We start from the raw sequence: 26,565 nt of genomic DNA, 5'->3' as shown, positions 1-26,565 counted from the left end.
ATCTCTACAGACAGTGCCACTCGGAACACACAGCTCTCTGTGGGCAGAGCCCCCACAGCCACAGGGGCAGCCCCAGCCTGTGGCTGTGCCTAGAGACTGGAGCATCCCAGCCACTGGACCAGGGTGGGGCAGGTAAGTGGGTGCAGGAACAGGATCAACATCCTCCCTGCCTCAGCCTGGGAGCTCTCATGTCATTTCTGTCTCATCCCCGGGGGAACGCGTGACACTCACCATGCCCCTGCACTCACACATGCTCCAGCCCCAGCCAAGCCCCAGGAGGCGGGTGGCCTGCCCTCCCCATGCACTGAAGACCCACATCTTTTCCCCTTCATCCCCCTTTCCTCCAGGCCTAGGATTCCTACAGAGAGGCGTGCAGGAAAGTCAGCTACATCCTCCCAGAGCAGGCCCCTGGCTCTGTGTGCCTGGTTCCTCTCCTCTGGGGGATGATGGGGAGAGAAGCCATGGATGGGACCACCCTGCCCCATAGCAGAGCAATGGCAGGGCTGATGTGTCACTTGTTCAGGTCTATTAAAGTGCCTGGAGCTCCAGGGCCAGCACAGGTGACTGAAAAGGTAAATGACTGTCCCCTTCCACCCAGCCTGTCAGACCCTGGAGGGTATGGCCCCAGTTGGGCCAGTGCAGCAACCCACAGGGGACAGGCAAAGGGAGGGTGGTAGCGTCTGCAATGAGCACCAAACAGGATGGTGGCAGGGGTTGAGGGAAATAAATATAGCTCAATAGCAGGGAGATTTATTATTTTCCTTTACATTTTACACAAGGGGAAGGGGTAAGCAATTGAGGGTAACTGATCCTGTCCAGAAACCTTCTCTCGAAGAGCCTTTAAACAGGGTCAGACCTTCCTGCAGGTGCGAGGGGCTCCAATCCACCTCTCCCATCCAACCTGTCCCCTTCCTGCCTCTGGGACACAGCTACAACCAGGAAAGGGTCAAGGGCAGAGGTAGGGCAGGAACAGCCCCCCTCTCAGGCTGGGTGAGGGCAGGGGAGCCTACACCCAGTCAGGGCAGCTGAAGGAAGCCAGCACAGCCCCAGGAAGCTTCTGTGCTCCTGAAGCTGTGGTCTTGCTCAGAGAGGGCTCCCAGGGGCTGCTCTCCCAGGGCTCCCTCCCTCTCTGAACTCCTCAGCTGGGCCAAGACCCTGCAACAGCTCAGGGAAAGCAGCCCATGGGGCCCCATTGAAACCAGGCAGAGGTGGCCCCGCAGGGTGCTGAGGGCCTGTGGTCCAGGACCCCTTCTCCCTAGCACCCAGGAGACCCCCCAGCACAGTACCCCTGCCCCTGAGACCTGACCCTGCTGTGAGACACAGAGCAGCAAAGGGGGCCATAGTACCAAACAGGGGTCTGGTTGATTTGTTTGAAAGGGGAGTAAAATGCCACTTAAAATGACCTGCCTGCACCCCTGGGGAGGAGGGGACAGGACCTGGGGGAGAGGCTGCCTGCGCCTCCTCCTGCCCTCAGCACCCCTCACCCTGCAAGGGGCTGCCTGGCTCACGTTCCTTCCCCACAGCAGTGCCACCCTTGACCATGAGGCCAGGCTGGCCCCTTCCCCATGGGGGGGATGTCTGTCACCACCCCAGTGCCTGGCCCAGCTCCTGGCATGTCACACCACGGGTGGGTGCTGCAAGGGGGTCAGAAAGGGCACGTGCAAGCAAGGGGAGAAGGTGCAACAGAAGGCACCCCCCCCAGGTGGGGCTTCCCATACACTGACTAAAGCTTTTAGTTCATCATTTTCCTGCAAGTCTAATAAATTATTAGTGTTTCCTGCCAGGAGGAAGGGGGACAGAGGGGCCTGCTGAGAAGACCCCAAAGGTTCCCCTTGTGCCCCTCCCCACAGCTCACCCAGCCTTCTTCCTCCTCCCTGCAGGTCCAGAGCAGCACCATGGAGGTCAGAGTCCCCCTTCTCCCCAGCCCCTGGGGTTTTGGGGTCTGGGGACACATTGAAGAAGGTAGCTAGTAAAAGAGCATGCCCGCCAAGCTGCCGGGCCAGCGCAGGGTGGAAGGGCAGGGAAATGGAGAGCTTGTGACAGGGCTCCTGCCCCCACTGAAGGCAGCAGCCCCCGGGGGGCAGGTGGGCAAGGGCAGCAGCCAGCACCCTTGGGTGCCTCTCCCTAGGTCTCCATGTGCACAGCCTGCCCTGCTCCTGGGCCTCCTTCCCCTCCCACCCTCCGAGGTCCCTACTGGTGGATCTCGTTCTCTATGAGGCTGTCCTCACAGGACTGGAAATCCGTGTCGTTCATGCCATCTGCATTGATGAGCTCTTCATCCTGTGAGCCCTGCTCCTCTGACTCTGTTGCTTCGCCCTCCGGTGAGGAGTCCTGCAGCACTTGGGCGATGTACTTCTGCCAGGCCAGGCACAGGGCAGGTGAGGGATGGGAGAGAGCAGAAACACACGTGAGCCCAGGGGCTTCTCCTGGCAGCACAGCACAATACACAAAGAGCCATGCAAGAGGCTGAGAGTGGGGATACATTTGAAAGGTGAGGAAAGGTCCAGAATTCACACGATGTACTCTGGGAGAGGGGCTAAAAGTGGGGATGGCTTGGCCCTGCAACAGTGGATCTGCCAAAGCACAGCATCCCTAGGAGCCAGGGCTGGGAAAGCATGGAGCTTCTCAGCTCTGTGGAGCCCATGTGGACTGGAAGGTTGTGCTCCCTTTTTGCCAGTATATGTGTCCCTCTGGGGCTGTGCCTGCTTCCTATGTGAATCTCCTTTTGGCAAGATGCCACTGCCCTTAGGTACATGGAGACTAGTAAGGAGCCTGCATTACATAACACACACCCCAGTGCAGCTCCCCTGAGAAAGCAGGAGGCACTGCTGTACCCCATCTCTGCATGTACCCCCTGAACTGCTCTGCACATAACCCAAATAGAAAAGTGTCATGGTGAAAGGAAGCAGCTGAATGATACAGTGAACCAAGGAGAAATACAGAAAACTGACTCTGGGATCATAAGAGTTGGGCAGGGGAGGGGAGAATCCCCAAAGCACTTTCATGGCCTTCAAGGCAATGCCCACAGAGACCCCTTTGTGTTGCTTTTGTGGTATGCGACAGCCTTTGCTGACAGGCAACATGCAAAGATGCAGAATGAGAAGTGAGACTGACCCAGCTGGATTCACTGTCCCAGCTGAGAGAGGCAGAGAGTAAACACACAGCATCTGAGGAGCAGTGGGAAAGGGTTGAGTGTGCATGCATGTGTATGTGTGGTGTTACAGTTCACCACCCCGCGAGGGGCACAGCACCTAACACTTGCCTCCCACCCTCACTGGGAGACTCTGGGTGCTGCCTCAGAGCAGTGAAGAGTAAGTTACTCTGACAGGGAGTTACCCCCTTCCCAAACCTGGGTAAGGAGCACAGTAGGACACGGAGGTGGGGACAGGGACTCACAGCTGATTTGGGAGCCGGCAGACTGGTGGCAGGTCTCCCATTCTGCCTGTTTTCTACAGCGTCCACCTCCGTGTGGTCAATCTGCAAAGGAAGTGAGAAGTTAAGACTGCTGGTCAATGTGTTTGCTGTCCTACCACAAGAGCAGCATACAGACAGCAGGGACAGCCTTGGGACTGTCCCCTCTGGGAAGAGACCCCAGGGTTGAGAGGCTCTTCTGGGGAGCAGGCTGTGATTCCCCAGGAGCCCCGGCTGTTCCGTGGCTGAGCTGTGCTCACTAGCAGAAGGTCCCACACCCCTACCCAGTACTCTGCCTCACCTTGTAGTTGTGAGCGCTGAGGTATTTGAAGTGCCCGAAGCAGACGTGACACAGGCAGATCACAATGGTGATCACAAGGACCACAAAGGTGAACATGGAAGTGGGGGCCAGGAACCCTGGGGCAAAGGAAAACCGAAGTGGTGGTGTCAGAGGGACTGACAGGCTGCCAGGACCACAGCCTGGCAAAGGAAGTGGCTCTGTAGGAGGCCAGGGGCTGGCATCCCAGCTCAGCACTCACCTGTGCGCATGGTGGAGAAGAATAGAAGCCAGAAGAGGCAGAGGATGGGGGCTGCCACCACCTGGTTCACAGCCCCTGAATGGATCTTCTTGTCCAGCTTGGCAGGCAGGTAAGCATAATACAAGTTGTATCGGTCCACCAGGTGCTTAAGCAGCATGTACATGAGCCCTGGGAGAAAGGGAGGTATGCCAACAGAGAATCATCCCCTTTTCCAACACCTCTGACTGACAACTGACCTCTATCTCCCCCAAGCCACCCTTCTTGCCACCTTCAAAGGCTCTTCCCAGCCTTTGACACAAGGAGGCAGAGGGGTATCACTTACCAAAAGGGACGATGATGGGGCAGGTGATGCTGTATGTCATGACCACAGTGAAGACGCACATCATCCACGCGTAAGCAGCCCCAAACTGGAACTCGTAGGCCTGGTGCTGCAAGAGGGAACAGAGACATGTCAGCATGTCCCTGGGAGCTGAGCAGGGGTAGCACACACAACCCCACCAGGGCCCCACTCCAGCACTCCCATCCCCATGGGGAGGCCACAACCCATGCCCATCAGCCCCGCTACGCACTCGTTTGACATTCCTCCGCTCCGCAGCTGAGCGGGCCAGGCAGAGCCGTATCATGTACATGAGCAACCCGGGGATGCGCAGCAGGTCCATGGCATTCCCGATGAAGGCAGAGGCGATGACATAGTTGACAAAGAAGGCCCCATTGTCTGGCAGGAACACACACCTAGGGAGATGCAGCAAGAGCAGGCTGCAGGAGGTGCTCCTGCCTTGCAGGGCAGTAGCCAGGAACCCCCAGGACCTTTGGACACCAACAAGAACCTCCCCACATCGCAAACAAGGGCCTTCTGCTCAGCTCTACTTACTCAAATCGTACAGCAGCTTCGGCAAGGAACTTTTTGTCAAACAACCAGCGGAAAAACACATCCAAGCTGTGGGGGAGGAGGCAGGAAGAAAAGAGGAACAGTCAGACACAGTGATCACACAGACATGCACGTGCAAGGACGTGGAAGCTGTGCTAGAAGGACCCAAAGCTCTGACCATAGACTTCTTTGTTCCCTCTTGGGATATGTCACTAGCAATTATGTAAATCAAACACTGGAGAAAACAGTGCAGCACCCAAAAAGGGGTGTAAAGCTTCCTGCTCTCGTGTAGTCTTCTCCTTTTGACCTGATCCTGTCAGTAAAGTATTTTCTTCTTCCCTCTGTTGTTCTTCCCTCATGCAAGGAACAGGTGACTGACTATAGAAGAAACTGATTAGGTACAAGGTCCTCTCCAAAACAGAGATTAAAAACAAACAAACAAGAAATCCCATTTTCCTCAATTCTGATTTTCTGATATAAAACTATCCAATCCTCTGGCACCTTGGGCACTGCAGGGGGACTGAGTGCTCAAGAAGGAAGTGTGGTCTGTTAACAGTATTCTAGTCAAAATGCATTTAGCTGCCTCATTTGTAAGCTTGTATCACAGAATCAGAGTGGTTTGGGTTGGAAGGGACTTTAAAGCTCATCTAGTTATCCATGAGCAGGGTCACCTTCCACTAGATGAGGTTATTCCAAGCCCTGTCCAGCCTGGCCTTGAACACTGTCAGGGATGGGGCAGCCACAGCTTCTCTGGGCAACTTGTGCCAGTGCCTCACAACCCTCATAATAAAGAATTTCTTTCTTATATCCAATCTAAATGTACCCTCCTTCAGTTTAAAACTGTTACCCTTGTCCTATATCACTACATGCCCTGGGAAGGAGGACTATTCTTCTCCCTCTTTCAGAGTTTGTCTATTCTCAAGAGCTGCCTGACTTCACCAGTGAGGGGCTGCACCCTGAATCCTGAATTTAGGAAGGTAAAGATCCCCCACACTATCACATGTAATCAATTCCCATCAGTGAGGACCCCCAGTCCCACTCCTACCTCCTAGTTTCCCTACTCAGCCACCGTTCAATGCTGGGAGCCTGTGCCTAAGGCTGGTGTTTGCCACAGAGCATTTCTGTAACTGCAGGAAGATCTGAGGCTCACATCCAAACAGACAAGCATTGTTGCAGCCTACACATAACTTGCCCATGCAGTCAAGAGGTGTAACCTACACTGAGCTGGCTCGAACGGCAAGTTCACCAGTTTTGTGCAAAATTTGGAGCATGCAAGGCACCGGTGTGGGGAGTGCCTCCTTCACCAGCAGATCTCGAGCAGGCTTTTCACATGCATCCACGAACCATGCCAATTTTGTCTTATTTCTAACACCACGACACGTGTCAATGCATCTGCACATTGATTCAGTGAGCTTCTCAGAGACACAAACAGGTATGGTCCAACCTAGACCCAGCCAGAACTAAACTGTCACCTTCCTGAGAGAGTGGTGACCAGGGCACTTGTGCGGTGGGAAAAGAATGTCGTGTAGGAGAACTACCAGGGGTGCATCTCAACCCTCCCCATGCTCCTGGTCTCTGCACTTGCTTTCCCTCCCCACCACCTGTACCTGCTCAGGCCCAGTGATGGCAGCAGCAAGACCATGAAGATGAGGAAGGTGTAACACTTGTGCATGGTTGTCCTGTTCTCTCCAGATCTGAGGGCAGAGAGGAGGCCGTTAATCTTTCACCATTACCCCGCCACGACCAGAAGTATCCCCATGGTTTTCCCATCAGAGGGCACCTCCCAGTGTCTGATCTGAATCCTACCCTGTCCACTGCCGGTATGTGGACTTGCTCCCTGTCCTTCCACTGAGTGTAAAGTCTGTTCTTGAGTCCCAGTTCCTCCCTTCCTTGTTTCACAGGCCCTCCCACCCCTCTTATCTTTAGAGGACTCTCTTGATAATGACTCTTCAGAGTCATCTCTCTTGATGTGGTCACATCCTCCCCACCAGCTTTTGCAACACAGAGCAGAGAGCAAAGCTTACATCGCATGTCCTGTGGGGAACATGCATCACAACCAGCACATTCTTAATACTCTTTGCTTCAAATACCTTCCCTATGTCCAGAAGCCATAGCAAATAAGGTGATCTTTCCCTTGGAAAAGCTATGACTTACACATGGGCACAGGCACACCACTCCTGCCCGCCCACCAGAGCCAAGACTTCCCTTGCTACTAGCATTTGCCACCAGTAACTAGCCTCAACTCCTGCCAGCTTTCGTCTTCTTGTAGACCTATGTTAAGCTCTGCTCAGACAACCATGCTGCACAACAGCAGCTAAAGACTGTCAGAACAGCTGTCTATGGTAGACCCCAGGTGTCGAAGAAGTGCAACGTAACACCATGGCTGGAGTGGAAAACAGAAGGTCAAGCAGAAGGATCCAGCAGGAGCTTTACGTCAGTGATAATGTCTAGTGGCCGGGCAGCATGCTGGTGTGAGTCAGAGCAGGCGCTGGCTGTCCTTACCTGGTCCAGTGTGCTTCAAAGAATGCAGAGTAATACACAATGGTGGGCAGCAGAGCAGAGAAGCACCACAGCAACAGGGTGGGGAAGAACTGGGTGATGATAGGATTCTGCAATGGCAGAGAAGAGACCATGTGTTACATGGTGTGTCAGCTTCTGCACCAGCCGTAGGTACTGCTGCCTTTGCTGACACTGATGGCCCAGCACAGCAGCTGCCACGGCAGCCTGGCCAATTTCTCTCCCTATCCCCAGCCTTGCAGGTCATAGGGGTGGTTCTCATGCTACCCATACTGCACATGTCTCTGAAGGCCTTACATTGAGGTACTCCACAGGCTTGGTGACATTGAACTTGTCCATAGTGGTGATGATGATAGCAGGGGTGGTGAGGAAAAAGAGAAGGATGAAGAGGACCACATTGATCACGAGGCAGCGGATCCACCAGATGAAGCCCCGGATGGAGAGGTGTTCCCTGGGAAAGGGGAAGGAGGGCATCAGGATGGCTGCATGGGGGAGAAGGGCAGGTCGAGAGCCCCACATACACACCACAGCCCAGCCTGCAGGAACAGCACTTCAGGCACCAGCCCAAGGCTTTCCCCTTCCAAGTCAGATCAGATTGCTAGCTCAGCCAGGCTGGGCTTCAGCAAGACCAACTCATTCAGTTACCAGAGGAGCAGGTGGGGAGGGAGACAGAGAGTGTGCACCCCTTCCCCCTTAGCAGGGCCCACTGAGCCCCACAGAACTGCTCACCAATAGATGTTCTGTGGGTCAGGGGCATAGCTGACGGTCCAGTTGGAGACGTGGAGGGACTCGCTGCAGGAGGAGGCCCTGGGCTCCCCACGGCATGCACAGCCCTGGCACTTACAAGCATTGAAATCTTTGAGGATTCTGGAGAAGAGAAAGAGGGAGATGCTGACAACAAAGGGCTGGCAGGGACAAACCGAGGAGAATGCCTTAGTGCTGGCATTCCCCTGATTTAAGGCGAGAGATGGGACAGGTCATCTTCCTGTGGAGAACAGGACTCTGCACTCACATGGCTGTGATGGTCTCATTGTGGAAGGTGACAAAGGCCATCCCCAGAGGCTTTTCATTCACCTTCTCCTTCTCCCGCTTGTAGTCATCTTTGAGTTTCTCCTCCAGCTTGGTATAGTACTCGATGGCCTCCACCTGGGCAGGGGAACAAAGGTCAGATCAGAGACCCAAGCCCCCGTGTGCCCTCCCACCCAACACCTCAGCTCTTCCCCCACCTCCTCACAGCCTCTGATGACACAGCAACACAGGTGGCCACAGGGCTTGGGGTTGATCATGGATGGGGTGTTCTCCTTGCTCTGCAGGTTGGTGAAGTAGATTCGGCCACGCTCTGCTTTCTTCCTGAAACCAGAAAGCGGAAGAGAAGGAAGGAGAGAAAGAAACAGGGTGGCTCAGAAAAGCTCCTGTGGCACCAGACTAGAGGGAGCCCATGGCACCGGCCCACCCTGCCTCCTCTCCCAAACCAGGCATTACCTCTCTGCATCCAGGAACATCAGCCGGGCCACGTCGTAGCAGGGACGGGCCTCCAGGACAGTGCAGTTGGCGTAGGCCTCCCTGCAGATGGAAGCACCAGCTCATCACCTGGCACCAAAGGCTGTATCCTCAAGCAAACCCCATGCACCCACGGCTTCCCTCCTGCCCTGGGGCTGAGCATCACGATGCATAGCAAGAGTTTGCTGGGACAGCAGGGGAGCCTGCAGGCTCTATCCCTTACAGAGGAGGCAACACCTAGGACAAACACTACATCCTCTGGGCTCTAGCACAAGATATCTCTTTGGACTTTCACCCTCTGGCAGCAAAGAACCCCTCTAACCCCACACCCTCTCTGCCTTCATGGACCACAGGGTTTGGGATTGGGAAGAGGCAGAAGGGTTCCCAAAAGGTACAAAACATTTCTCCTCTCCCCATGGCACTTCTAAATGTGTCCCTTCTAAACATGGCCCTGACTGTGTTCACCGAGGTCCTGACCGGAGAGGAATTTAATTTTATTGTTAAAAATATACTTTTCTGCAAGGACTGTGATCAGGGCAGAAGCAGCAGCACAACATCCCACAGTCACTGCTTGAGCATCTCCTGCCTGCATCTCACCTCTGAACTTGACTGTATCTCAGGATATGCCCTGTCCACTACTTAGCACACTGCTCAGTATGGTTCTGCCAGAGATAGGTGGGCATGTCCCAAGGCATAATACTAAGGAAACTGCACATTCAGATAAAATGTGCAGAAAAATAACAGCAAGATGTCCAAAATAAAAGTATTCACCTCTTTCTGCTCTCAGTGTATTACTGCCATTCTAGGTCACAGTAGCATTACCCCAAATAACATCACTGTTACAGAATAGCCTTTAATTAGGGATACAGGGAGACTCACTCAAAATGCTTCTTGATCTTCTCTGGCTCAGCATATTTTGAGATCCCATTAATGAAAAGAGTTCTCTTAACCTGGAATGAAGAAAGGAAGCGAAAAAAAAAAGAGAGGGCATGCAGGTGTGGATGGCATGAAAGACCACATGGCAGCAAAACCCTCCAAGGCCTGAGTCAGTGACAGGAAAATGCAGCCCCATCACTTTTAGCACCCAGGGATCTCCCTTCCCCTATGCTTCCACAAGCCGCTGGCATCCTGCATCCTGATGTGCTGCAGACCAACAGGCTAAGGTCTTACACTGCAGCTGCCTGAACAGAAACAAGGGGTACCCTTAAGAAGGCAGCAAAAGCAGCTAGAGAAAATCCCAAGGAAGACACGAGTTCCCCCCCACATTCACCCAGCACAGATGTCTCCTGTTTCCCCACAGGCAGTCAGGGCTGCTGCTCTGGAGATCTGCCTTTGGCCAGGCAGAATAAAAGAGCAGTCAAAACAAGAATGTCCCAAATTGCTGTGGGAAACGGGGTGCTCGGCACTCTCGTCAAGGCTACCTTGACAGAAGGGCATGGGAAAATATGGCTGGGAGAGTGACCAGATCCTGCTCACCAAGTCATCCTCTTTGTAGCGCATCTTGGAGGTGTGCCGGCGCATGCTGTACACTGTCAGCAGCAGGTACAGGAAGGCAAAAGATGTGTGCAGCCACAGCAGGTTATTCCTGTCACAAGGGAGACCACAAAGGTCAATGGAAGGTTACCACTACAGGTCTACGTATGGCTGGTCAGGCCCTGAAGGTGCTGGGGCCATGAGCAGTGTAACCAGCATGGCCACATGCCCTACAACCACATGCCCTACAATCACTAGCCTCAGAGTGAGGGCAGAAATACAACCCTCAAAGAGGTGAGGCTCTGCAACAAATAAGCATTTACAAAATGCCCCCCAAGGGCCTCAATTATCTATCCCACCCCTGCCCACACATACCCAGAATTCAGGTTAGCAATAGTTGTCCTCCCAAAGCTGTAGGCGTTGTTTTCTAGGGAGAAAGAGGCAGACACAAGCACATTCAGTTACACCGAGTGGCACAGAGCACCACTAGGGTGGGCTACTGCAGGAATGTCACTTGCAGAACACCCTAAAACCCAGGCTGCCCAGGATGACCCTCTGGATGCACCACACTCAAAGCAAAACAGCAGTGAGGGATTGTCTGTGTTAGTCCTGTCCTGCCCTCCACTGCTCTCCAGTGGTCTGGGACATGGTGCTGAAAGCAGGTCCCCAAGCCCAGCAAAGCCTCCCTGCTCTCACCTAGCAGATCCCCTGAGAAGTTGACAGGTAACACGATGCCCACGGAGAGCACACCCACAGCCACCAGCAGCCCGATGATGTGCCTCTGGAAGGACAGGTAGTGGACCGCATCACCCCCACACTTGTCCCGGATCTCGTCATCCCTGCCAGGGAGAGAAACACCCTCAATCTTTCACATTCCCTCAAGTGCTGGATGGTTAAAAGCACAAGGGCATGGCTGCCCTCCTGGTGAGCCCACACAGCACCCCTGGTCCTTCCATACGCATCTGTGACCAGGCCCTGTGGTAGGGAGCCTAGCACCCACCCATGAACCAGCCTGGGCAGAAACCTGTCCATTCAACTATTACTGCAGCCCCACTCCCCATGTGCCAGGCCTTCAGCCCCCCCAGGACAGGCAGCTGGACGCGTGCAAACCCCAGCACACACCCTTCTGGTGGACCTTGCCTCCCCTGCTGAGATACTGTCCCACAGTGCTCTGAAGCTAAGAAGTACTTGGGAGACTATGCCTGAGCATCATCAGGCTGGGGGTGTCTCCTTGCATCACCCAGCTCCCCCTTCGTAGCAATTCCTTGGATAGCAGTGCCCCTAAGAGTCCCAGGGAGAGGAGCAGGGGAGACCTGGGCTTGGTGCCCTTCTCTGTCACAGACCCACTATGTGACCTTAGTTTCGGCTTCAGGACTCTTTATCTAGTCCCATCTTTGCTTGTCCTCTCCAGAGGACACACTTTGCTTGTGTTCTTCACTAGAGGAGGCTGCAGCAAGGGCAGCCACTTCACACAGCTGTACTGCGCTGGGTGCTCCAAGGGCCTGCCATGCCTTTCCTTCTTCCCCATGTGGGTCCCCTTTGCAGGTCCCGGGCCACTTACTTTATCCTGAAGATGGCTGTCAGCCAGGAGCAGAAACCCTGTGCAGAAAGAATACAGGAGGAGCTCACATCATTCTGTGTTCCCTTATCCCCACTCCCTCCTCCAAAGGCTTGGGACCACACTGGTGTCCATGCACCTCCAGGGACTTGGAGGGCAGACCATGAACACCCAGACATGCAGAGCCATGGATAGGCCAAGATGAAGATGACTGTGCTACTCCATGGGGCACAACACAGGCTGGACTCTGCCATGTGGCTGTCCAACCTCCCAGGCAACCCACGGGCTCTGGGGGCACCTAGAAAATGCACTACTTTAGCCATCTTTCTGAACAAGAAGAGCTCTGTGGGGACTGGGAAAGCTGGGCCAAGCCAGTGCTCCTCAAAGGACACCTGGGGGAGGAATATTTCCTGGGTGCTTCACCACCCATCCATCACACCCTGTTATTCTACTGAACTCTGCCTCCCCTTTAGAGAGGAAAACAGTAGTAGCCAGCAGTGTGAAGAGAAGCTGGCAAGTATTGTTTGCCATGCTGAGACAACATGTTGGACAGATGTCCGTTAAAGCCACAGTTATGTACAGCCTACTTATTTAAGCACATGTCTAGAAGCCACAGTTATGTCACCCTGAGGTCTACACCACACTCACACACTACAAGGTGTAGGACTTAATGCCTGGGGATAGGCAAACTGTGTTTCTTCTGAAGAGTCCTTGGTTCAGACAAGCTCTGGGCTCCTGGCCATATCAAGGCAAGGTGTTTGACTCTTGCTGCTACTCACGTTGTCCCTCTGGTCGAAGTCCACAGAGCTGGAGACGGAGGTGAGGCGCTCATAGCGGTCATGGTTGTCAGAATGCAGGGCGGAGGCTACGCTAAAATGAGAAGCGGGAGGTGAGGGAGAAAGTTAGGAGACGTGAGGAGGCAGCCTGGCCAGGAACCAAGAGCACCCAGAAGACTGACCCAGAGGTTAATTCAGGTCAGTTTGCTCCGGTTGAGATGAGAGATGCAAGATCAGAGATAGCAGTAAACAGAGACCCCTCCTCAGACAGCACCCTGAGCCTTGCAGACCCACAGGCTTGGCCACGGATGCTACTCGATCAGCACCTTCTGCGAGGCACTTGCGTTATGCAGCAGCACTTGTGAGGAGGGGCTGGCAGCGCCTGCCATGAAGGACAGACGAGGTCTGTTAAGCACAGAGTTTGTCGAGGAGAGGAAGGGGAACCAGAGGGAGCCGCAGTTCCTCCAGCTCTAGTGCGGCCACAAGGCGGCAGCCCCAGAGCTCCGGAGAGGTGCTGGCAGCAGCTCCACACTTGCCTTGGGGAAGAGAAAGGTCGGGAGTCTGGTGAGCTCGATCCTGCTAGACCAGCTCTCCACACCTTCAGCACAGGGAAACCCAGAAGGAAGAGGAACGCAGCTGAGCCCCAGTGGGTGGCTGGAGCCCAACCTGCTCTACAGCCTCAGCTGAGCCTCCTGCCTGGAAATCCCTCCAGCATGAGCAGGGCAGACAGCTAGAAGTGAAAGGACAGGAAAGCAAGAGAGCTGAATATCCCAGACCGCTCTATTCCACGCACAGGCAGGGTCCTACAAGAAGAACCTGCAGCAGAATCAACCAAGGCAGACAACAGCCCCTGCTATGAATGGAAACAGAAGGCAGCTGGCAAATGAGACAGGAAAATGATCAGACCTAATTTAAATAGCACTTGCAAGATAACAACAGCAGGCTAGGACCATGGAGGTGCAAGAAGAGATATGGCTGATCTGAAGGTTAGAAGCAAAGGATAAAACCAGACGAAAACATGGTCTCCCTGTAAAGGTTCAAGGAGGATCAGATGGACAAGAACCCAGAGAAGCAGCTGAAGGACAAGTGCTAGAGACAAGGTGGATGACACTATGGGAATGAGAACGAGCAAAATACCCTCACAACCTTGCTGAAGGAAAGAGCATGGGACGCACAGCCTCCATCAGAGCACAGCAGCACCTGCTGAGTCCCTAGCTGGAAGTAATGGAGAAGAAATCAGCTGAAGGTCATGGGACTACAGCAGTGCAGATTCAACAGTGGTGTGCAGCCTTGCAACTGTGCAGCCCAATGCCCTGCTCTGCTGGAGGGACAGCCTAAGTTTCAACCAAGCTCTTGGACCTTCAGCTCCAGAGGGCCTGCAGCTGGGTGCAGGGAGGAAGGGCAAATTTCTGCTGTCTGAAGCCCCGAGGAGAGCCCAGCATGATGACATGGTGTGCTTTTGGCTCCTCAGTACTGGAAAAGCAAAGCGCAGAGCAGAAGCAGCACTGGAGGGAAGAACTGAGTGCCATGTTATGAGATGACCAGGCTAACTCAGCTCCATTTGCAGGGATGCAGAGACAATAATGAGGATGACCTGCAGTGCTAAGAAGACAGAAGATGCCAAGCCTTGCCAAAGATGAGAAGCTGAAGAGGGAGCTCCAATGGTAGCTGCAGGCTTTTTAAAGCAAAGCACTTAACAAAGCAAGTGGATGGCAGCAAGGCTGCCCTAAACCATGAGAAGATTAAGGTGGGACCCTACCTGCTGCCCGCCCCACCAGTGAAGGAGAAGGACAGGGTCCAGGCATGGCTAGCTTCAGGCCAAGGGAATCACAGGCTCCAGGATGGGAGGCCAGGCATGCCATAGAAAGGGCTTGCTACAGCATGAGGCAGGAGGTGGCTGTGCAGGTGGCAAGCCCCACAGGGCTCTGTGAACATTGCCTTTACACAGAGGTGTGGGTAGGTTGCCACGAATTCCTGGTACACCGAGTCACCATTTGAGTGCTGATGGCTACCACAAGCCCTGGCAACGGACAGGACAAGGGCCCTTGCTTGAGAACTGGCAAGTGGACACACCAGACAAACATACCCTTTTGCACCAAGAGCGATGTTGCACATTCAAGGGCTGGGAGCACAAGGTGGCATACATGTGTCCCTGAGCCCCAGCAAAGAGCACGGCTGGGATGGGAAAGTGCCACCAGCCTTGGAGGAGCACAGCCAGGACAAGGTTTCCTCTCTGAGCTCCACAGGCTTTTGGAAGTTTCTGGCTACCAACACTGTCCCAGCTCAAGCAGTAGGTCTTTTGGGGGGAAGGGGAGAAGCAAGAGCAAGTTCAGATGAAGAACAGGAGCAGGAAGAAGTGGCCTCCTGGAGAGAGACAAGCACTCACAAGGATAACTGAGGTGCCCCCCCTGCAAAAGCCTCATAGCATGATGGTTCTGCTAACTCTGCCTTACTTCCCTTACAAGGTGTTAGCAAGGAAAAGTTGCCAGACACACCTGAAGCAGAGCAAAACACTAGTGAAGCACTCAAGCATGAACAAGGGGTCCCCTCTATGCCATGTACCACAGGTACCACCATCTCTATTTTTGTAACTCCAACTGCTCTGCTCCTTTGGGGGCAAGGAGCAGCTACAAAAATAGGAGCACCCCTGTACCCTCTCAAGGCAGTAGCAGTGGCAGGCCCCTGCTTTGGAAGTGGTTGGAGTATGAGAAGTGAGGCTATAGCTTGCTGCCTTGGCCTTAGACTTGCGTCAGCCTGGCTGGAGTGACCTCGCAGGCTCTGCAACACCAGCTGACTGTCTCCTCTGTGGTGTGTACCACCCAGCCAATTGGTGAGGCATAAGGGATGCTCTTTTCTTAGTCATAAAAGCAGCAAGAGGGAAGAGCAGGGAGAGAGGGTCCATGGCAAGGTTTAATGGGCAATGCCAGGCCACGGTGCTGGAGGATGCTCTCAGCAGTGCTGAGACAAAAAGTTTGCTCCTGCAGGGGGAGCGAGAAAGGACAAAAGTGCTGCTGCCCTGCTGGGTGTGCTGCCAGTTGGGGTCATGTGGCAAGAGACGAGGGCCAGCACTTGCCCTGGTCCCAGCAACCTCATGAGGTAAAGAAAAAAAAGCTGTAAGTCTTGCAACTGCCTGCCAGATCCTCTCTGTGCATCCATCTGCCCTTGCAGCCAGTGTGGGAGCAGTCCTCGTGGCACCCTGGCACAAGAAGGATCAGGCAAAGGATGTGACCAAGCGTGCTGTGGGCTCAATTGGGTTTATTTTCTCCATCATAAGGCAGGACAGCTGGAGGTGGTAGAGCAGGACATACGATGTGGCAACCTCCACTTCGGTCAGGACAGGGAGCTCCTTGGCACTGCTGCCCTTGTGGAGTGTTTAAAGACTACAGGGAAAAAACAGGGCGCATCCAGCTGTGGTAGTGGCTGACGCAAAGGGAAGGGAAAGAGTGTGAATCCACTGAAAGGCACAAATCCAAGCCCAAACTCCCAGCCACTTAGATTAGTTCAGAAGCAAGACAGAAAACTGCAAGAGAACAGGAGAGAGAAAGAGAGAGAAAGAGAGAAAGCAAGAGAGAAGAAACGAGACCCTGAGAAAACAACATACTATTCCCGCTCCTCTCGCTCCGTCTGCCAGCGTCGGCGCCTGGGGGCACAGAAACAGAAAGGGAGAGGTTACAACCCTGGGAGCAGGTGCTGGGTCTCCTCTGTCACAAGGAACTATGCACCCGGCACGGCTCCACACTGTCCTGGGGAAGAGACACCTGCTGATGGTCAGACTGGAGAAGACCTTGCTTCCAGAGCCCAGTATCACCCCAAATCACAACAACCCAGAGCCCCCAACAGCTTGCGGGCAGAGTGCTTTGCTGCCAGCTAAAGGGAAGCTAGCCTGGCTCCACACCATAGGTGCCCCAGGGAGCCCCTGAGGGACAAGGCCAGGCAGGACACCCTGCCAGGGCTGCTCAGCTGTCGTCTAAGCTCCCTTTCCATGCCTTTACTCCCCAGCCAGGCAGCCAACACACTTGCATGCTACCCTCCCAAAATGCTCATCCCACCCTACACATGGGTCAAGCAGCAGGAGGTCCTCCCTGGGATCTTGGTCCTGGTGATCCACAACTCTTACCACACCATACACTTACCAGCTGTCTCTCACCAGAGAGTTGGCATCCCTCAGCCTTTCTGTCTACAGCCACTGCTCCCACTCCCTTGTACCAAAGGTACTCAAGCATCACCTCAAGCATCAGAAAAAGACCACCTAAGTCCAGACCTGTGCATCATGTGACCAACAGTAAGCACTTACATGACCTAAGCTTTCATGTAGGCCCAGAAAGCTTTACCCTGAGGAGCTGCTGCCCTCATACAGCTATTACTTTCTCCTCTTTTTCCCCCGATGTCCCTACATTGCCGATTCCCCCAGCCAGGCCAGAAAAGGAGGGGCTGAGGAGCCACAGGGACACAGCTGCTTATCTAATGCCATCCAGGACCACTTATTTAAACTAGAAGAGCTCCTGGTTTGCTGCTGGAAGAAAACAACTCTTTGCACTGTTGTGCACAGAGTGCCTAAAGAGCAGCTTGCTTGAATCTGTATTACCAAGGAACCAAAGAAGCTGGAGCTCAGCCCCATCTGAGCCTTCGGGTGCAATGAGATCATGGAGCTGATTCAAAGGGAAGAACCATCTACCACAGCCAGCCTTCAGAAGCTGCATTTTGCCTCTAGCACGTGACAAAGCACCACAGGCACAGCAAACTACCCTTGGAGAGGGGCAGACTACCTGCACATCCCTTCTGGCTTAATCCAGGAGAGTTCCTTGTTCTGCAGTGAAAGAAAATAATCACTGTCCTTCCTACTGCTGCCAGCAAAAACAACCATAGCATTTCATTCTGCTGTGGAGCTGCCATCCCTAATGGTCCCTAGCTTTTGCCAACAGACACTATAGCTCAAAAATGCATTGGGTAGGAAGGATCCATACCCAGACCGATTCATCAGCACTTAAGATGCAAGCTAAACTCACATTAGCACAGCAGTACTGCACCTGGAAATGCAGCCTACCACCTGAAAGTGCTTTTAACGAGAATGGCACCCAGCAGAACCAAAGATACCTTCAGAGGCTTAACAAAGCCTTTACTGTGGCAGCCCTCACCCTTCCTTTGACCTTTTTCCTCTCTCTCTGCCTTCCACCTGCTGTTCCTCTGTAAGGGCTCTTGCACCTGTCACTGTAGGGACCATAAGTTACATGGAGCCAGTAGCCACTCCCTGTGTTGGGAGAAGGATGCTGTAGCAAAAAAGCCAGTAAGTGAGGATTCTTCCTGTTCCTGGAGCTCAGGGGATGCTTGCCTCTCCTCCCCAGCTGCCCCCAGCACATGCAGGGGTATTTATCCTTTCTGCCCCACAGAAAGAAGGGTACCATGCATGCCCTTCTCCCATGCTTACCTGTCAGCATCAGTCACCAGGGCCAGGCGTCCATAGTCCCAAGCAACTTTACGCAAAATTGAAAAGACAAACAACAGTGCCTAGAAGAGAGCAAAGGAAGAGCTGTGAGATGAGGCACTGTCCAACTCCGTGCAGAACCACAGGAACAGGCAGGGTAGGAGGCGACAGAACTGCTCAGCTAACAGCACACTGGGATCATGGGACAGCACCATTTCCCCAGGGCTGTTAAAATCAAACTATCTGGATGGCTGTGGGAGGCAGAGGTCCAGGGTGCAACACAGTAGCTAAGTTAGCCACAGGATCAAAAGGCCCCTCAGGTCCCAGAAAAGCGAGATTATTCCTACAGTATCTGTGGTCCTGCAGTTTCTAAGGAGGAACAAGCAAAGCCTCTGGGTGGGTAAAGCTGCAGGGACCTGGGACCATAAGCAGGAGGTTTGGGATGCAAGACTCACCTAATCTGACCCACGTCCTTAGGAAAATTTGCAACACCTTCCATGGGCTCAGTGTGGTAGTATTTGAGTTAAGTCAATAGTGGCTAAGCCCACAGTAGGTAAGGGACATAATCAGGGCCATGATCAGGGCCGCAAAGTCAGCCAGTAGCCAAGTAAGCCAGCAGCAAAGTAATGGATGGCATTTGGGGCCCTCAACATTAAAGACCTCCCTTCATGGCTAATCATGGAAGAAGGTGCTGAAGCAACAGTAGGTACTTACGAGAAAGCACATAAAATCAAGGGCGAGGACAGTGGGCACCCCTCCGAAGGGCAGCCCCTGCAGCACAGTGCTGCGGATCCGGGCACTGTAGCAGTAGTCCTTGGTGCTGTTGTTGCATGTGGAGGTTTTGCAGGTGGCCCCCGCTGAGCCAAGGGTGGCAATCACGTAGGGAAGCATCTCTACAGCTTCATCGTCTTCCCTGGGGAAAGAAGAGAAAGGCATGGTTAGAAGCATAGCAGCTGAACAACAACTGCTGGAGTTTGGGGCCTGCCTTGCCTGCTACCTGAGGCCTCTTCTGCCCTACAGGATTTCCATGGGCACCAGTGTCCAGGGACAGTTCATCTGGAGAAACCTACCGAATGTGAGGGTGCTGGAAAAGCCCAGGTTCTTCAGCAGCTGTGGTCCCACCACACACAGTTCCTAAGCTCCCTTTCTTGCTCCCCCACTTTCATGCCCTTTAGGTGCATCTCCTTCTCACAGACTGCTACCCTTCCTGGGAGATGGTGTGTCATCCCCTCCACCTCAGCAGAGAGAATGTTCACGTACAGGAAAGAACAAAGGGGTGGGGTGGTGGGGGGATGAAGTCACATCTGGATGATGGAAACAAACTGCTATGGGACAGTTGCTGCATCATGATCGCACAATTTCCTTTGCCTGTCTGCGTGCCATTAACTTTATTAGGCTGACTCACCACCTTCTGCTCATTGCAGGCCTCAGCCCCCAGGTCCCAGGGCACCCAGCAGGGGCTAGTTACACCTCCTGATTGTTTTCTTTCTTTCCTCTGACTTGGATGCATTGAGATGCCACCACACAGAGGGTGGAGAGGAGGCTTAGCCTGTCAAATACTTATTTTGGTGCACCTCAGATTGCTACAAGACCTGCAGGTGGGTCTGGGTCAGCACCACTGCAATGTCACTGCTTGGACATGGAGAGAGCTTTCTCCTGTGCAGAGCAGCTCCATGGAAAACACAGAGAAGACTATGCTAGCAATGGATAAATGAAAATTGAGCATCACTGGGATGATACAGAAATAATAAACGGACAGCAAAAACACAACCACTTTGTGTAACAGGGAGAGAAAATTCTCATCAGCTGCAAAAGGAAGCACTGATAACAGATAAGACCACCTACCCAGGCTGCTGATCTCTGAGTCTCTCCTCTTATCCAGCATCGACGAACCATCCCAAATCCTTCACTACTATGTGTAACACATAGGAAGGCTAGATGGCATAACATCACTTCTGGGCAATGCTCAGGTGCTGCTTACCCAAGCCCAGAAATGTCATCCTTGTGGGACGGGCAAAAGAGCCATCACTTGCTCAAAGCATGAGAAAGCCACCACCCCCACTGCCCTGTGCTGACTTCACACATGTCCCAGAGATGCCCCCTGCCACCAGCCCTTGCAGCTCTGTGTTGGATGGTTACATTGGCAGGGAGGGCACAGGGCTCTTCCCTCCAGCTCACGGCTACATCCTGGCAAGTTCCTGCCTGGCTGCAGAGATTTATCAGCATCGCAACACAGCGCTGGCTGAATAATGGGCACCAAATCGTTCACTGCACTGTCTTGAAGAGCTCTGCTTCCAAGTGAGGCCTCCCAGCTCAGCTGGTATGGATGCACAGCTGGAAACCAGCTGAAGCACCAGTGATAAAGGGCAACACAACAAGCAAAGGCCCAGCTGGGTACAGGCACTGAGGGGGGTCAGCCAAATTGGAAAAGCCACCAATCAGCTTGTAAAGATAGTCACAGGTATAGAGCTGGAGTGGGGCTCCTGGGAGCAGAAAATGGGAGTATAAAAGAAAGCCAAGCCATGAGATCACAGTTGGGAAACAACTGGGAAGCCAGGCAGGATAATTCACCCTGGCTGAATTAACAAGAAACTTGGAAGCTCCAGGGGAGAGACGAGAAGAAATGATGGGATGAAACTCAGCAAAGGGAAGTCACATGCTTTGGAGTGTGGATGCTTATATCCCTCTGGTTTTATTCCCAAGTGCCAGCCTAGATGGACTCACTGCAAAGAGAAATTACCTCTCATTCCTCTTTTGGGGAATCTTGCAAACTTTTAGGTTATATATGGTATCTTGCAGCAACGAGTTCCAGATATTGAATAAAAGAATATGACCCTACTGCAACTGCCTAGCCTTCAGCTCTCCTTGCATAGTGAGAGAAGCTAAAGAATAAAAGCCTTTGCTTTTCCTAGACTTAAGCTCACTACTATTAAATGCCTTCTCTTTCCCATGACACAAAGTCTCTTCCAGCTCTAACCACTCTCACCACACACCCCAAATATATCCTCTCTTTTGACCCCATGGAAAGGTGACCAGAACTGCATACAATATCCTGAGTAGGAAAATGACCTTGGCTGCCAGAACAGCATCCTGATGCTCTCAGCATCTCTCCTTACACTACTCCTTGTGCAGTCGAGCATGATTTACTTCTCCAATGGCACCTCTGCACATTGAGGACGAGTATCTCCAATCAGCCTGCAATGCTGCTGCCCTGAGTAGCCACAGTAATTTAGAAGCCAGCATTGTCCCAGAACAAATCATTCCTTCCAATACACCTGGCTGCACACTTCTAAGGACCCACTTTCTCCCTGCCTCACACCACTTCACAAGGTGTCACTTCATCCTAACAGACCTCAACAACTCCAGGGTGTTGGCAGACTTTAGGCACCTTGCTGCACATTATCTTTTCTGGATCATTAACCACAAACCTCATCCCTCCACTCTTGTCACACTGAAGTTGTTCATTCCTAGGCTTTGTTGGTGGACCCTCAGCTAATTTTTGATCCATGAATATGCATCTCTTCCAGTTGGCAGTTTTCTTAACAGTCTTTTGTGAAGGATTTCAGAGGTTTTCTGAATACCCAAGCCAGTTATACAAGCTGCCTGAATATTACCTACTATCTTACAGAAGTACTGAAAGACTTGCAACAGATCAGGGAGGTATGATTTTCCTCTGCAGAGAGCAAACTATTTTACCTCATTCCTGCATGTTTTATAGACCCATCTTCTGGCAGTCTTTCTACAAAAATGAGGCTCACATGCTCACATTGCCCATGAGCCTACCATAATCATTATTCATATAAACCATTATATGTTCAAGATGAACTTTGCAAGCCTATGGGTAATTTAAGCCACATTTCACAGAGACAGGTTCCAGAGATGTAGTTTTTTTCCCTGAAGCCTAGATGATGGCCTAGAAGGGACTTGAGATAAGTTTTCTTAGTTTCTCCAGCAACCCAACCAGAACACCCAGTAATGGAAAAGCTGGGGCATATGCCCAAGGCTTACACTGCCTTTTCATCAGCCCAGCCAGGTGGCACAGTGGCAGTCAGCACCATCCTCTGGTATGCAAGCTCCCACCAGGCTGGTAAGCACAAGAAGGGGCTCCCCATGGAGACAGAAGTGCTTCAGGGGTGTGGGAGGGCTGGGAAAGCTTGCAGGGATATGGTTAAAAGGTGCCTTTCCTGGTCCCTCCTTCCCCTGGTGTGCTGTAGGACAGAGGGAGCATGGCTCTGCCTGGGCTGGGATGCTAACATCAGTACAAGCACCAAGAGCCAAGGCTCAGGCAATTGGTTGGAGGCTGTTGCAATGGATGGGGCTATGGGAACCAGCCCGTGGTGTCCAAGCCCTTTCCTGACCATTAACACAGCTTTCCACCAGAGCACACAGTGGGGCCAGAGGCACTAAGAGCAGGACATCAAACCAGGTCCCATGCAAGCCCCAAAGTCTTCCCCTCCTGCACTACGTGCATTTAATGCTGACTTCCTCAAAACTGCAAAGACAGCATAGAAGAACCTGCCAAAAAGCATTTTCAGCTCTTATTCAGCAGTTCCGGACTCCATCCACTTCTCTGTGAGCAGTGGGAAGGGGGGAGGGAGGAATGGCAGTCCCCCTGCTTCCCCACCCCCAGAGAAACCTGCTCCCTACCCCACACACCCAGTAGGATGGCATGTCCATGGTGTCCCATGTTTCCATGTCAGGAGCAGAAGCATCCTGCTTCCTAGTTGAAGTCCCTAAAGCACATCCCACTGAGTGCTGCAGGGCACCAGCTCCCACCCGCTAAGCCCTGTGTAAATGCAGTGCTGGGAACTGCTTCTCTAGAGGGCTTGCTAAGGCAGGGGCTCTCCTCCTCCTCGCCTTTGTCCTTGGTCTGCAGGTCTCCACATCTTGCTGGGTTTTTCCTCTTGGATGAGCACCCATGTGGAAGCCAAGTAAGCCTGCAAGTTCTCATCCATCTGCTGCAAAGGGGAAGAGGGAAGGCAGCGGCATGAGGCTAAGAAGGCTAGGAGGACATGCCTTGGCTCTTCCATGGCTGTGTGTCAGCCTGCAGGGTGTGCATCAGGATGCTCACAGAGTCATCCTCCAGTCTAGCAGAGGCCTGAGGGGCTCTTGCAGAGCAGGGTAACAGGAGGCACCCATTGAGGAGGCTGCCTTCCCCACTCTGAACTCTGCCATGGCACAGCATAGCTTAGGCACACAATAAAAACAGCACTGCAGGCCCCTCCAAACGCAGCATTTCCTGTTCTCAACAGCTCATCCTGGAGTCTTTGCCCCTCATGCCCAGTGTTTGCATCCTCTGCCAAACCCCTGACACCAGGGAAAGAAGAAAGAGAAAGCATTCTGCTGGGACTCATGCAGGAATGATGCAGAAGCTGTACAGCCGGCTTACAGGCAGACAGATGCGCTAACACTGGCAAGTGTCTAGCTGCATTCTTCCAGCCATGCCACTGATGTCATGAGGAGGTGACCTGAGAAATGCCTGCAGAAAAATGTAAATCAATAAAGCATGGGCCTGCACTTGCAGGAAGCGTGACGTCAGCACACAAGCTATGTTCGTTTGTTTTCTCACCAGTAAATGTTAATAACCCATCTGTAATTAGTACAGCGAGACTGTGCTCTGGTACACATACATTCCTTTATGGAAAGGTGAAAGCCTCACAACAGACTGGAGGCACAGAGACAGGCAGGATACCTGCCTGGATACCAGCAGGCTTGGGATTACAACACAAAAGATTTCCAGATTAAATGAAACCAACAAAACAAAACCAACTCCAAATGTGCTAAATCTCTAGGATTCAGTGTTCAGGGAGGTGAGGTGCATTTTGGTTCCTGGCCCCAGAGTGTGCTGGGGACATGGCCTGTACCTTGCAGACCTGCTCCTCTGGGGTGCTCTTGGTCACCCAAGCACCATAGGTGGTCTGTGCCATGATGCCAGGGACTTGAGCCTGAAGGGTGTATCACCCTCTGCCAGTGCAGCAGAGACCTGCCTGCACTGGGCACTGGGGACCCTCATACAGCAGCCAGTGCTCAAAACCGAGGAAACCTGTTCACCCTCCAAACATAACCCCGTTACGTTACCTACACCTTGCCAGTGAAGCCCAGCAGAGAGAGCTCTGTGCCAACCGCCTGCAGCCATGAACAGATCACAAGAAGAACAGGCTGACCCTTGGAGAACAAAGCAGGGAAAAGCCTCAGGGGGGACAGGAAGAAGGGGTCAGCAAATTAGTTGAAAGCCTTTCCCAGAGTACAGCAGCGAAACAAAGAGGTAAAAACCACTCTTGCTGCAGACAGAGTGGTGGGAAAGCTGCCCTGCACCATGCTTCAGACCTGGTATGGGGCCTTCAGGCAGCTGAGGGCTGGAGAAATGCTGACATGCTGGGTGCATCAAGGAGGAACATGATCTGCAGGCCAAGGGGAAAAGCATCAAGAAGTAAATGTGCTACCAATGCATTTCAAATAAGCCTGGGCAAAGCACTGACAAGCATACAACAGGGATCAGTCCTGTATCACCAGAAAGGAGGAGGACCTGCCAAAGCCCTGCATCCCTCTGCCTCCTCTCCATCTCCTTCTACAAAGCTCCCTGCATGCTTCATCATTGTATGAGCTAGCCAGGCAGACACCAGGCCTCCAAAGCTTTGATCTGGCAGGCTCGGCTTCTTCAAAGCAAAGATGAAGTACACCCTTGTCCTGGGTCCTAGGTCCAGCTGGCTTTGCACCAAGCCTCAAATATGTGCCAGCAAAGGGCAGCACACCTTTTTGCCAGCCCGTGGGTTGGCAGGTACTGTCGCTGTCAGAGCCAGCCCCTGGCCCCACGCTGCTCAGAGCACTGCTTTGCAGCAGCTTGTGTACTGCTGGCTGTGTCCATCCTCTGCTGGTCCTGCTCCCAGCGCAGCTGGAAGCACAGCCAACCACACAAGTGCCTGGCAGAGATGGAACTGTAATCTAACTGTAACTACAGGGATAGACTGTAACAGCAGGGAGCCTTCAGATCTATGAGAAACCAGGATTAGATTTTCTCCTAAAGGCAACTGAGGCCTACAGAGAAAACCGAATGAGCAAGCAGGAAGGAAGCATGGCTTGCTTTCCCCCACCTGAAAGGAGGAGTGGAACTCCTCCAGGAACTCTGTCCTGAACCTGCTAGAGGGTGATCCTGAAGGGACACTGAAGAGTTAGAGACTCCTAGTTACTTCCTGGAGCTCAGTACCAGGCTGCTCCTTTGTTTCAAAGACTTGAAATGGGGTTGTTTGAAAGATGCCCTTCCCTGGGAAAAACCACTCCACAAACTGGCTAATCCCAGCATCAGGGAAGTCTTCAAGTTTGAGGGGAAACCAAGCCATTTTACTGCAGCATTTTTTCCTTGACCATCTTCCCTTGACATCTCACTTCTTTCTTGAAGGTTATTTTCCAATTCATGATTTTCAATAAGGGGAAAAGGTTTTGGGGGCTATCTTCCATGAAGGTCAGGGAACCTGTCCATTTCATGCCTCTGACCCTTTCAAGATCCCCCAGGATAATCAATCACAAAACCTTCCCTTTGAACATCAGCAAAACCCTTCATATGCTGCCTTTACCCACTGGAAACTGCCAGCCTTACCAAGCGATACGGATTTAGCTCCAGGCAGCTCAGTCTTTATTATGCCTCTTCTACAGCAATTCCCTCCAATCTGGGGGTAGTCCTTTCAAGTCATATGGTGCCCTGAACATAATGTTCCATGCCAAGAGGGCTGTACCACAGCTTGAAACCCTAGTATGCTACAGTTCATCCTGGTTCATCTCTCCTGGCTAATCTGCCTTCAGCCTCAAAGACTTTTTGGTTGCTCTGGCTCTGTGTTTTTCTCCCACATCGCACCTTGTTGCCCTCCTGCCTCAATTTTCACATCCCATTGTACTAGGTGCTCCTGGGCAAGTGGTGTCCATCCCTGTTCTGGCTGTCAGGGAAGGACTGATGGTGTCTCCATCCCCTTCCCCTCCAGGGAGGTTTGGTGGAACAGTGCAGCACCATGCTATGCTGCAGCTCTGCTGCCAAGAAGACAGTCCAACCACCTCCATCTGGCTATAAGGAACAAACACAGCCACAGTACCCAGCACCAACCCCATTTGCTTTGCCTCCTGACAAACACTATGGAGTCTCAAAGCCACATGGACATCCCCAGGGTCCCATCCATGTGTCTCACCCTAGCCCACAAGAAGAGCCCATCTCCTCCTCTGCCATCAAGAAGCAGCCCAAACCTATCCAACAGCTCTCCATATCAATCAGCTCTCAGTCTGCATGGCAGCATCACAGCCAACCCTATTCACATTAAAATTTTGAGTGTTAGATTTCATGACTCACTGAATGAAACACCTTGGTTCCAAATATATCTGTCATTTTCCCTTCAAGATCCTGGGCTGTAAATCTACTGGAAAGAAATCAAGTTTGCCTGCCAGCTTGTACTTTATAAAGAAATATCACTTTCTGTTTGGCTCCCCATGTTTCCTGTAGGCATATGCTGGTAGTGATA

General features: G+C 52.7%; 1 protein-coding gene across 2 annotated transcripts in view; it reads right to left on the bottom strand.

Annotated features, from left to right (window-relative positions):
- Positions 1-728: 728 nt before the first annotated feature.
- Positions 729-26,565, bottom strand: part of TMEM63B (transmembrane protein 63B) — a 45,374-nt gene continuing 19,537 nt past the window's right edge. The window contains exons 2-24 of one of the 2 annotated variants that reach the window (XM_057415421.1): positions 18,779-18,977; positions 18,068-18,147; positions 16,244-16,282; positions 12,646-12,736; positions 11,870-11,907; positions 11,005-11,147; positions 10,684-10,735; positions 10,312-10,420; positions 9,715-9,785; positions 8,818-8,898; positions 8,562-8,685; positions 8,348-8,481; positions 8,065-8,202; positions 7,633-7,786; positions 7,321-7,427; positions 6,426-6,512; positions 4,822-4,887; positions 4,520-4,682; positions 4,273-4,378; positions 3,951-4,118; positions 3,713-3,828; positions 3,397-3,477; positions 729-2,355 (exon numbers count right to left, since the gene is read on the bottom strand). In XM_057415421.1, coding sequence (XP_057271404.1) covers positions 2,191-2,355; positions 3,397-3,477; positions 3,713-3,828; positions 3,951-4,118; positions 4,273-4,378; positions 4,520-4,682; positions 4,822-4,887; positions 6,426-6,512; positions 7,321-7,427; positions 7,633-7,786; positions 8,065-8,202; positions 8,348-8,481; positions 8,562-8,685; positions 8,818-8,898; positions 9,715-9,785; positions 10,312-10,420; positions 10,684-10,735; positions 11,005-11,147; positions 11,870-11,907; positions 12,646-12,736; positions 16,244-16,282; positions 18,068-18,147; positions 18,779-18,955 — 2,490 coding nt within the window. In that variant the 5' untranslated portion in view covers positions 18,956-18,977 and the 3' untranslated portion in view covers positions 729-2,190. Of the gene's footprint in view, positions 2,356-3,396; positions 3,478-3,712; positions 3,829-3,950; positions 4,119-4,272; positions 4,379-4,519; positions 4,683-4,821; positions 4,888-6,425; positions 6,513-7,320; positions 7,428-7,632; positions 7,787-8,064; positions 8,203-8,347; positions 8,482-8,561; positions 8,686-8,817; positions 8,899-9,714; positions 9,786-10,311; positions 10,421-10,683; positions 10,736-11,004; positions 11,148-11,869; positions 11,908-12,645; positions 12,737-16,243; positions 16,283-18,067; positions 18,148-18,778; positions 18,978-26,565 lie in introns of those variants that run through there. The other variant, XM_057415420.1, reaches the window with a different exon arrangement.

This window comes from Pezoporus wallicus, unplaced genomic scaffold (genome assembly GCF_028554395.1).
Source record: "Pezoporus wallicus isolate ANWC-B61680 ecotype Strahan unplaced genomic scaffold, APGP_CSIRO_Pwel_v1 contig_5352, whole genome shotgun sequence".
Lineage (NCBI taxonomy): Eukaryota > Metazoa > Chordata > Aves > Psittaciformes > Psittacidae > Pezoporus > Pezoporus wallicus.
This window is presented reverse-complemented; position numbering and strand designations above follow the sequence as displayed.